We start from the raw sequence: 12,507 nt of genomic DNA on the forward strand, positions 1-12,507 counted from the left end.
ACATTTAATGGGTTACAATGAGAAGTAGATTCCTAAAGGATGGATTAATTTTTCTATCTCAAATAAAGAATTCATGCTTTTATCTCATTTGAAAAAAAAATTCATAGCTGACCTAACAATGCAATAGTCAAACTTTTTGACTATTACTCATTGTAAGAAATGTAATTTAAATTGTGACCTATTGTGTGTGTGTGTGTGTGTGTGTGTGTGTGTGTAACTGAAAACAGTGTTTCATGAAACATAACTTCCCCTTTTTCTGCATTCTGATACTCTGTATTCTACATTGGTCTACTCCATTAAAAAAATACTGATGGCGGCCTCTAGAGTGAATCATAGGAACCTTAGGATGAACTGACCCTTTTATTCACTATTCCACATAGAATTACAGACCCATCAGCGGGAGCCATGTAATAACTGTGGCCACCAGCTGACCTCACAGCCACCTTCTGCCCCCCTTGGACCCACCCACGAATTTCTGAGCGTTCTTTATTAGAGAAGGAGGAGCTTCAAGATGACAGAAGAGTAAGACGCAGAGATCACCTTCCTCCCCACAAATACATCAGAAATACATCTACATATGGAACAACTCCTACAGAACACCTACTGAACGCAGAAGACCTCAGACATCCCAAAAGGCAAGAAACTCCCCACGCACTTGGGTAGGGCAAAAGAAAAAAGAATAAACAGAGACAAAGAATAGGGACGGGACCTGCACCAGTGGGAGGGAGCTGTGAAGGAGGAAAGGTTTCCACACACTAGGAAACCCCTTTGCGGGCGGAGACTGCGGGTGGCGGAGGGGGAAGCTTCGGAGCCACGGAGGAGAGCGCAGCAACAGGTGTCGGGAGGGCAAAGCGGAGAGATTCCCGCACAGAGGATCGGTGCCGACCAGCACTCACCAGCCCGAGAGGCTTGTCTGCTCACCCGCCGGGGTGGGCGGGGGCTGGGAGCTGAGGCTCGGGCTTCGGTAGGATGCCGGGAGAGGACTGGGGTTGGCGGCGTGAACACAGCCTGAAGGGGACTAGTGCACCACGGCTAGCCGGGAGGGAGTCCGGGAGAAGTCTGGAGCTGCAGAAGAGACAAGAGACTTTTTCTTGCCTCTTTGTTTCCTGGTGCTCAAGGGGAGGGGACTAAGAGCGCCGCTTAAAGGAGCTCCAGGGACAGTCGTGAGCCGCGGCTATCAGCGCGCACCCCAGAGACGGGCATAAGACGCTAAGGCTGCTGCTGCGGCCACCAAGAAGCCTGTGTGCGAGCCCAGGTCACTATCCACATATCCCCTCCCGGGAGCCTGTGCAGCCCGCCACTGCCAGGGTCCCGTGATCCAGGGACAACTTCCCCGGGAGAACCATGGCACGCCTCAGGCTGGTGCAACGTCACGCTGGCCTCTGCTGCCACAGGCTCGCCCCGCACTCCGTGCCCCTCCCTTCCCCCCGGCCTGAGTGAGCCAGAGCCCCCAAATCAGCTGCTCCTTTAACCCGGTCCTGTCTGAGAGAAGAACAGATGCCCTCTGGCGACCTATACGCAGAGGCGGGTCCAAATCCAAAGCTGAATGCCGGGAGCTGTGCGAACAAAGAAGAGAAAGGGAAATCTCTCCCAGCAGCCTCAGGAGCAGCGGATTAAATCTCCACAATCAACCTGATGTACCCTGCATCTGTGGAATACCTGAATAGATGACGAATCATCCCAAATTGAGGAGGTAGTGAGTTTGGGAGCAACGATATATATATTTTTTCCCCTTTTTCTCATTTTGTGAGTGTGTATGTATATGCTTCTGTGTGAGATTTTGTCTGCACAGCTTTGCTTTTACCATTTGTCCTAGGGTTCTGTCTGTCCGTTTTTTTTTAATTACTTAAAAAATTTTTTTTCTTACTTATTTTTTATTTTAATAACTTTATTTTATTTTATTTTATCTCTTTCTTCCTTCCTTTCTTCCTTCCTTCCTTCCTTCCTTCCTTCCTTCCTTCCTTCCTTCCTTCCTTCCTTCCTTTCTTTCTTTCTTTCTTTCTTTCTTTCTTTCTTTCTTTCTTTCTTTCTTTCTTTCTTTCTTTCTTTCTTTCTTTCTTTCTTTCTTTCTTTCCTTCCTTCCTTCCTTCCTTTCTTTCTTTTCTTTCTTTCTTTCTTTCTTTTCTCCCTTTTATTCTGAGCCGTGTGGAGGACAGGCTCTTGGTGCTCCAGCCAGGCGTCAGGGCTGTGCCACTGAGGTGGGAGAGCCAAGTTCAGGACAATGGTCCACAAGAGACCTCCCAGCTCCACGTAATATCAAACGGCGAAAATCTCCCAGAGATCTCCATCTCAACACCAAGACCCAGCTCCACTCAATGACCAGCAAGCGACAGTGCAGGACAACCTATGCCAAACAACTAGCAAGACAGGAACACAACCCCATCCATTAGCATAGAGGCGGCCTAAAATCATAATAAGGCCACAGACACCCCAAAACACACCACCAGATGTGGACCTGCCCACCAGAAAAACAAGATCCAGCCTCATCCACCAGAACACAGGCACTAGTCCCCTCCACCAGGAAGCCTACACAACCCACTGAACCAACCTTAGCCACTGGAGACAGACACCAAAAACAACAGAAACTACGAACCTGCAGCCTGCGAAAAGGAGACCCCAAACACAGTAAGCAAAATGAGAAGACAGAGAAACACACAGCAGATGAAGGAACAAGGCTAAAACCCAACAGACCTAAAGAATGAAGAGGAAATAGGCAGTCTACCTGAAAAAGAATTCAGAATAATGGTAGTAAAGATGATCCAAAATCTTGGAAATAGAATGGAGAAAATACAAGAAACGTTTAACAAGGACCTAGAAGAACTAAAGAGCCAACAGAGATGAACAACACAATAAATGAAATTTAAAATTCTCTAGAAGGGATCAATAGCAGAATAACTGAGGCAGAAGAACGGATAAGTGACCTGGAAGATAAAATAGTGGAAATAACTACTCCAGAGCAGAATAAAGAAAAAAGATTGAAAAGAATTGAGGACAGTCTCAGAGACCTCTGGGACAACATTAAACACACCAACATTCAAATTATAGGGGTCCCAGAAGAAGAAGATAAAAAGAAAGGGACTGAGAAAATATTTGAAGAGATTATAGTTGAAAACTTCGCTAATATGGGAAAGGAAATAGTCAATCAAGTCCAGGAAGCACAGAGAGTCCCATACAGGAAAAATCCAAGGAGAAACACGCCAAGACACAAATTAATCAAACTATCAAAAATTAAATACAAAGAACAAATATTAAAAGCAGCAAGGGAAAAACAACAAGTAACACATAAAGGAATCCCCAAAAGGTTAACAGCTGATCTTTCAGCAGAAACTCTGCAAGCCAGAAGGCAATGGCATGATATACTTAAAGTGATGAAAGAGAAAAACCTACAAGCAAGATTACTCTACCCACCAAGGATCTCATTCAGATTTGATGGAGAAATTAAAAGCTTTACAGACAAGCAAAAGCTAAGATAATTCAGCACCACCAAACCAGCTTTACAACAAATGCTAAAGGAACTTCTCTAGGCACGAAACAGAAGAGAAGAAAAAGACCTACAATAGTAAACTCAAAACAATTAAGAAAATGGTAATAGGAACATACATATTGTAATTACCTTAAATATAAACGGATTAAGTGCTCCAACCAAAAGACATAGACTGGTTGAATAGATACAAGAACAAGACCCGTATATATGCTGTCTACAAGAGACACACTTCAGACCTAGGGACACATACAGACTGAAAGTGAGGGGATGGAAAAAGATACTCCATGCAAATGGAAATCAAAAGAAAGCTGGAGTAACAATTCTCATATCAGACAAAATAGACTTTAAAACAGACTATCACAAGAGACAAGGACACTACATAATGATCAAGGGATCGATCCAAGAAGAAGATATAACAATTATAAACATTTATGCACCCAACATAGGAGTACCTCAATACATAAGGCAAATGCTAACAGCCATAAAAGGGGAAATCGACAGTAACACAATCATAGTAGGGGACTTTAACACCTCACTTTCACCAATGGACAGATCATCCAAAATGAAAATAAATAAGGAAACACAAGCTTTAAATGATACATTAAACAAGATGGACTTAACTGATATTTACAGGACATTCCATCCAAAAACAACAGAATACATATTCTTCTCAAGTGCTCATGGAACATTCTCCAGGATATATCAGATCTCGGGTCACAAATCAAGCCTTGGTAAATTTAAGAAAATTGAGATCGTATCAAGTATCTTTTCCAATCACAATGCTATGAGACTAGATATCATTTACAGGAAAAACATCTGTAAGAAATACCAACACATGGAGGCTAAACAACACACTACTTAATAACCAAGAGATCACTGAAGAAATCAAAGAGGAAATCAAAAAATACCTAGAAACAAATGACAGTGAAAACACAATCACCCAAAACCTATGGGATGCAGCAAAAGCAGTTCTAAGAGGGAAGTTTATAGCTATACAAGCCTACCTTAAGAAACAAGAAACATCTCAAATAAACAACCTAACCTTACACCCCAAGCAATTAGAGAAAGAAGAACAAGAAAACCCCCAAAGTTAGCAGAAGGAAAGAAATCATAAAGATCAGATCAGAAATAAATGAAAAAGAAATGAAGGAAACAATGGCAAAGATCAATAAAACTAAAAGCTGGTTCTTTGAGAAGATAAACCAAATTGATATATCATTAGCCAGACTGATGAAGAAAATAAGGGAGAAGACTCAAACCAATAGACTTAGAAATGAAAAAGAAGTAACAACTGACATTGCAGAAATACAAAAGATTATTAGAGATTACTACAAGCAACTGTATGCCAATAAAATGGACAACCTGGAAGAAATGGACAAATTCTTAGAAATGCACAACCTGCCAAGACTGAACCAGGAAGAAACAGAAAATATGAACAGACCAATCACAAGCACTTTAATTGAAACTGTGATTAAAAATCTTCCAACAAACAAAAGCCCAGGACCAGATGGCTGCACAGGCGAATTCTATCAAACGTTTAGAGAAGAGCTAACACCTATCCTTCTCAAACTCTTCCAAAATACAGCAGAGGAAGGAACACTCCCAAACTCATTCTACGAGGCCACCATCACCCTGATACCAAAACCAGAGAAAGATGTCACAAAGAAAGAAAACTACAGACCAATATCACTGATGAACATAGATGCAAAAATCCTCAACAAAATACTAGCAAACAGAATCCAACAGCACATTAAAAGGATCATACATTATGATCAAGGGGGGTTTATCCCAGGAATTCAAGGATTCTTCCACATATGCGAATCAATCAATGTGATACACCGTATCAACAAACTGAAGGAGAAAAACCATATGATCATCTCAATAGATGCAGAGAAAGCTTTTGACAAAATTCAACACCCATTTATGATAAAAACCCTCCAGAAAGTAGGCATAGAGGGAAATTTCCTCAACATAATAAAGGCCATATATGACAAACCCACAGCCAGCATTGTTCTCAATGGTGAAAAACTGAAACCATTTCCACTAAAATCAGGAACAAGACAAGGTTGCCCACTCTCATCACTATTATTCAACATAGTTTTGCAAGTTTTAGCCACAGCAATCAGGGACAAAAAGGAAATAAAAGGAATCCAAATTGGAAAAGAAGAAGTAAAGCTGTCACTGTTTGCAGATAACATGATACTATACATAGAGAATCCTAAAGATGCTACCAGAAAACTACTAGAGCTAATCAATGAATTTAGTAAAGTAGCAGGATACAAAATTAATGCATAGAAATCTCTTGCATTCCTATACACTAATGATGAAAAATCTGAAAGTGAAATTAAGAAAACACTCCCATTTACCATTGCAACAAAAAGAATAAAATATCTAGGAATAAACCTACCTCAGGAGACAAAAGACCTGTATGCAGAAAATTATAAGACACTGATGAAAGAAATTAAAGATGATACAAATAGATGGCGAGATATACCATGTTCTTGGATTAGAAGAATCAACATTGTGAAAATGACTCTACTACCCAAAGCAGATTCAATGCAATCCCTATCTGGCATTTTTCACAGAACTAGAGCAAAAAATTTCACAATTTGTATGGAAACACAAAAGACCATGAACAGCCAAAGCAATCCTGAGAAAGAAAAACGGAGCTGGAGGAATTAGGCTCCCTAACTTCAGACTAAACTACAAAGCTACAGTAATCAAGACAGGATGGTACTGGCACAAAAACAGAAATATAAATCAATGGAACAGAATAGAAAGCCCAGAGATAAATCCACGCACATATGGTCACCTTATCTTTGATAAAGGAGGCGAGAATATACAGTGGAGAAAAGACAGCCTCTTCAATAAGTGGTGCTGGGAAAACTGGACAGCTACATGTAAAAGAATGAAATTAGAACACCCCCTAACACCATACACAAAAATAAACTCAAAATTGATTAAAGACCTAAATGTAAGGCCAGACACCATCAAACTCTTAGAGGAAAACATAGGCAGGACACTCTATGACATAAATCACAGCAAGATCCTTTTGACCCACCTCCTAGAGAAAGGGAAATAAAAACAAAAATAAACAAACGGGACCAAATGAAACTTAAAAGCTCTTGCACAGCAAAGGAAACCATAAACAAGATGAGAGACAACCCTCAGAATGGGAGAAAATATTTGCAAATGAAGCAACTGACAAAGGATTAATCTCTAAAACATACAAGCAACTCATGAAGCTCAATATCAAAAAAACAAACAACCCCATCCAAAAATGGGCAGAAAACCTAAATAGACATTTCTCCAAAGAAGATATACAGATTGCCAACAAACACATGAAAGAATGCTCAACATCATTAATCATTAGAGAAATGCAAGTCAAAACTACAATGAGATTATCTCACACCAGTCAGAATGACCATCATCAAAAAATCTAGAAACAATAAATGCTGCAGAGGGTGTCGAGAAAAAAGGGAACTCTCTTGCACTGTTGGTGGGAATGTAAATTGATACAGCCACTATGGAGAACAGTATGGAGGTTCCTTAAAAAACTAAAAATAGAACTAGCATACGACACAGCAATCCCACTACTGGGCATATACCCTGAGAAAACCAGAATTGAAAAAGAGTCATGTACCAAAATGTTCATTGCAGCTCTATTTACAATAGCCAGGACCTGGAAGCAACCTAAGTGTCCATCAGCAGATGAATGGATAAAGAAGATGTGGCACATATATACAATGGAATATTACTCAGCCATAAAAAGGAATGAAACTGAGTTATTTGTAGTGAGGGGGATGGACCTACAGACTGTCATAGAGAGTGAAGTAAGTCAGAAAGAGAAAAATACCGTATGCTAACACATATATATGGAATCTAAAAAAAAAAAGAAAATGGTCAGAAGAAACTACGGGCAAGACTGGAACAAAGATGCAGACCTACTAGAGAATGGACTTGAGGATACGGGGAGGGGGAAGGGTAACCTGGGACAAAGTGAGAGAGTGGCATGGACATATATACACTACCAAACGTAAAACAGATAGCTAGAGTGGGAAGCAGCAGCATAGCACAGGGAGATCAGCTCGGTGCTTTGTGACCACCTAGAGGGGTGGGATAGGGAGGGTAGGAGGGAGGGAGATGCAAGAGGGAAGAAATATGGGGACATTTGTATATGTATAACTGATTCACCTTGTTATAAAGCAGAAACTGACATACCATTGTAAAGCAATTATACTCTAATAAAGATGTCAAAAAAAAAATAATGGTCATGATGCACTAAAGTGATCTTTTAACTACAAACTCTGAAAAATGCTAACCCGGAAGTTAGAATGTCATGGAACATAGGTTGAAGGGTAGCATGAATGAAGGACAAATTAAGTCCTAAAATAAGAAGTGATGATATAAAATATGGATTCTATTCTAGGGGGAGCTTCTAAGATTATGTTCCATAGTAAAAGGCTAAAACTCTCTAATTCTAATTATTTCTAATTCTAATTATTATGATATTTTTGTTTTAAAAGTCCATTATTTAACTATTATGTATTTTGATAACTTTCACAAGGGTAAATTATAAAACAGCTAAAACACAGTGAGAGTAATACGAAAAAGTCTTGCTTAAAAATAATTTTGTAGCTTTCAGGGCTCCATCATTTAAATAATGCCAACTTTAGTAAATACCTGAACAAGTTTGTCAATTCCCAGAGCTCTGTCTAGTTCAGCTAGCTCAGTTTCATCTTTGCCACTAAGGAAGGATACCAGCTGTTCAAGAAGAGCCTTCTCATCATTTCTTCCTTCGACTGTTGTTGGTGGACAGAGAAGCTCATCTAACTGTGAACTAATGCACTGGCTGCAGAATCAAAAGATAAGAAAGTTTAAGACTGATATAGCAAGTAAGTATTCAACCTTAAGAATGCAAATACACACACACACATATATATGCAAATGTAGTTCTAGGAAATTCTCTGTTGAGATGCTTTTTTAACCAATTCTTATGCAATGAAATTTTCTATACTTAATGGACAAAAATTTATGAATGTTTGGTATGTAGCTTGAATATATTTTTCATTATTTTGTCAATCATTGAATTTTGTTTGCATAGTCTTCATGTTAGCTTACAGAAATAGCCTGAAAAATTAACCAAACATAGTTAAGAGAAAATAAGTTTTAACAGAAGTAAAAAAATAAAAATCAACCAAAAACTCAGAAAAAAATCATTTAGTCTATATCAAGATTTATACAATTTATTCTATGGGTGCCATTAATTATTGATAATTGAACCATAATCAAAACAGTACACATTATATTACTTAACTTTCAAAGATGATCAAATTATATTGATAATATGACATGATTATCATTTACAAAAGAAATCAAACTAGAAAAATGCAACATGCTCAGTGTTAAGCAATAAATTGTTGATTACATGTAGGAAATACGTAGTCTAATCCAAACTGATACCAACTGATGCATAAAACTTAGAAATACATAGAAGATAATACTAGTATTAATACTACTTGTATAATAATATAATTACAAGGATTCTTCTTTTGGGAAGGTAAATGGGACTATAATTCACAGTTAAGGCTCCACACTCAATATGACCTACTCATCCTTTGGTTGCTCTATATGAGATATAGTCTATGTGTTGGAATGGAGCTACCTGTGTGGATTAAGAAATTAAATTCCAATTAAGACGGGACATTGAGTAGATGTGGAAAGTACCTTCCCTTCTTATCCACTCTTGCTCCAAACAAAGAGAAAAGCTGGACAAAACAAAGAGCAACATAGTTGTTGTGCTGAGGCCAATTCATCCACAGGTCCCAAGAACTAGTTTGGGAAAAGTAGTTCTTTGCTGTAGAAGTTGGTATCTGATACTTCATAATATACAAAATGTATTACTCACTCCTCTGGCTTATTCTGATTTACAGCTGTCACTGTATTATTTGTCCATGGAACCTGATCACCACTTCCTGGTTGTCCAAACTGGTTATCAATTGCTTCCAATTCCAGCTCAGGTAATCCTGGTTAAAGAAGAAAAGGTAAGAAGTCAGGACATATTACAATGGAAGATAAGATGATAATACTTTTAAGAAGTTATATATTGTACAGTAGAGTGAGATTTCCCCTATAAAATACTACCTCAGTGATACAAAAGTCACTTATTCAGAAACTTAAATTATCTAGAATGTGACCACATAATAAGTAAATGAGAAAGTGAGAAAAGGAAGTCTGATGTTAAAAGTTTTTATATATTACCATAAGAGAATCACTTAGGACTTTGTCTGAAATTATTTATTTTAAAGACAATCATAACAATTTGGTTAACTGCTTATTCAGTCTGCACCATATTAGAATATGCTATAAGTAGGGACAATGTTACTGTCATAAAATGAGAGCCGCAAGTAAAAGATAAAATATGTTCTATAAAAGGCAGGAACAGAAACTAAAGGGCACTGCAGTCTGGGGACAAAACTCTACAGTTGTTAACTGAGAACATAGCTGTACAATAACAGTATAATTAATTGATGTCTATAATGATGAATGAAAAAAGGGGTTGAATTATGTCTTGTAATAGAAGAAAATAGTTTGTGCACTTTAGAACGTTTTTGTGTGGGCAATTTTTTTGGTTTATTTCTGTACTATTTATAGTAGGAAAGAACTGTAAATAACCTAAATACCAGAAATTTGCTGACTGATTAATGAATTATAGTATAGATATTTATAACATGCTGATAAATGAAGAAGAAAAAAAGTATAATCCAAGACATGTTCAGGATGATTCTGTTCTTATAAGCTATTTCATATATATTAATAGAAAAAATGCTCATAGGCTATATATCCTTGGTAGATTTTAGGTTGTGAGATTAAGGATTACTTTATTTTCTTTTAGTGTTTCTCATGGTTATTTGTAATCTCTAAAGAGAATAAAATTCATATGTTGAAGACTTAACCTCTAGTACTTCAGAATATTACTGTATTTGGGGACAGGGCTTTGAGTGAAGTGACTAAGTTAAAATAGAGTCGTTAGGGTGGGCTCTAATTTAATATGACTGGGGTTCTTAAAAGAAGAGGTGATCAGGACGCAGACAACACAGACAGAGGGACGGCCATGAGGACATAGTAAGAAGGAAGCCATCTGCAAGCTAGTGAGAGAGGCCTCAGAAGACACCAAACCTGCTAATCCCTTAACCTTGGACTTCAAGCCTTCAGATTGTGAGAAAATAAATTTCTGGCAGTAAAATACTAGTGGTCTGTGGTATTTTATTATTATGGCAGCCCTAGCAAACTAAAAACAAAAACTAAGAAAGCCTTGGTGGCTTAAGAAAAAACATAATTAGGTAGAATTCCTCATCCTAATGAATGGAGAATAAATAGATTTAAGGATGCTCCTCAAATTTATTTACTGCTGGATACTGATCATTATTAACTACACAAAACATGTTAGGCTCACTTTTATGTGAAATATACTCAATATTTAGTATGAATGAAATATAGGAGTCCATACAAAAGCACATTCACTTCTACATGCAAAGAATTATAGCCTGCAATTAAACTTGTCTTCTTTATCATGACAAATGATAGAGAAATCAAATTCTAAAGGGTTCTGGGAAAAAAAACACAAAGCAAACAAAAAAACACCAAACAACAACAATAAACGGTGATAGGAAAGTCATCACTTAATTCCTCTCATTACTTCAGTCAGGAAGTTGGTCAAAGATTATGTAAAGCTGTCTCATTGCTCTGCTCCACACATTAATTTTTCAATCTTATTCCATTTTAGAAATCTAACCTAAACAAAATAATTATATTTAAGAGTCAAAGAAAATTTATATGGCTGTCTACCATCAATACTTAGTATTACAGGATAGTTTATTTGACTCAGTAATAGGACACAGTATCTCATTTTAGTAGTCTTGATGGGAAAAAAGGTTAAGAAAACAAGTTGGATAAAATATTTTCAAAATAAAGATTCACGTGCTAAATTTGGTGAAAAGGGGGGGGAAATACAAAGAAATCAATCACTGATTCAATTAAAAGCTTTGTTTGCATAGGCTGTATGCTTAAAAGAAGTTGGTTTTTATTCTAAAAGTCACTTAAACCTTTTAGGACTTCCTTTAGAAACTCACTTACATAAAAAAACTCGAGGATTTGCTGGAATGTTTTACGAAATACACACTTTATCTCTCTTTGTCCAGGGAATAAACCTACTATTTTTGGTCATGTTTGTGTCTCTATTGCAAACATGAGTAAGTATGTATATATGTTACACAAGACAGGCATAGTAATTTTTAAAGGGACGCATTACTGCATTTACTAGTCTCTGTTGGAGAGAGGGAGCTGAAGCCGGGGTAGGAAACAAGCTCTTAGCGATTCCTAAGCTATTAATGTTTTGTTTTGTTTTTAATCATCTGAGCAAAGAGCTCAACATCATATTTTCTCCATTTTAAACATGGTTAAAAGAAAACTTTATATCCCCATGAGCCACAGTGATTCCAGCTTAAAAAACCCTTATATTATTAAAAAATTTAAAAACTTCTGCAAAGTAGAAAGCATTGTCTAATCAAGAGAGTGGCTTTTGCACACTTTACTCCACTAAGAGTTGATTCAGCATCTAGTGATTGTGATGTTCACAGTTAATTTTCTTCAGCTGTTGGTAAAGAGACTTCTGGTTCAGTTTTGCGTTACATATTTGGCTGTTAACTACGCACAGCAGTTACAATGTTTTATGTGACTAATAACTATACAAAAGAACTATAAATCAATAAGATAAAAACTGAATAGCCCAATAGATACATGGTCAGAGAATATAAACAGGTCACATGAAATCACTGAAAAATGATCAACCTAATTCACAATAAAAGAAATACAGATTAAAACTACATTGAGATACTTTAAAAAAACGCATCAAATTGGCAAAGATCAGAAAGTGCATAATTCAACTTATTAGAAAGGATGTGTGGAAAGAGGAACATTATCAGTTAGAGTGTAAACTGGCATAAGAAAGGCCATTTGGCAAA

At 37.4% G+C, this 12,507-nt stretch overlaps 1 protein-coding gene across 14 annotated transcripts in view; it reads right to left on the reverse strand.

The window, feature by feature from the left end:
* NCOA1 (nuclear receptor coactivator 1) overlaps window positions 1-12,507 on the reverse strand; it is a 260,566-nt gene that overhangs the window by 43,866 nt on the left and 204,193 nt on the right. For all 14 annotated transcript variants that reach the window (XM_067007989.1, XM_067007981.1, XM_067007992.1 and 11 more), the window contains 2 exons: window positions 9,393-9,510; window positions 8,168-8,336 (listed from right to left, as the gene is read on the reverse strand). In XM_067007989.1, coding sequence (XP_066864090.1) covers window positions 8,168-8,336; window positions 9,393-9,510 — 287 coding nt within the window. The remainder of the gene's footprint in view (window positions 1-8,167; window positions 8,337-9,392; window positions 9,511-12,507) is intronic.

This window comes from Kogia breviceps, chromosome 11 (genome assembly GCF_026419965.1).
Source record: "Kogia breviceps isolate mKogBre1 chromosome 11, mKogBre1 haplotype 1, whole genome shotgun sequence".
Lineage (NCBI taxonomy): Eukaryota > Metazoa > Chordata > Mammalia > Artiodactyla > Physeteridae > Kogia > Kogia breviceps.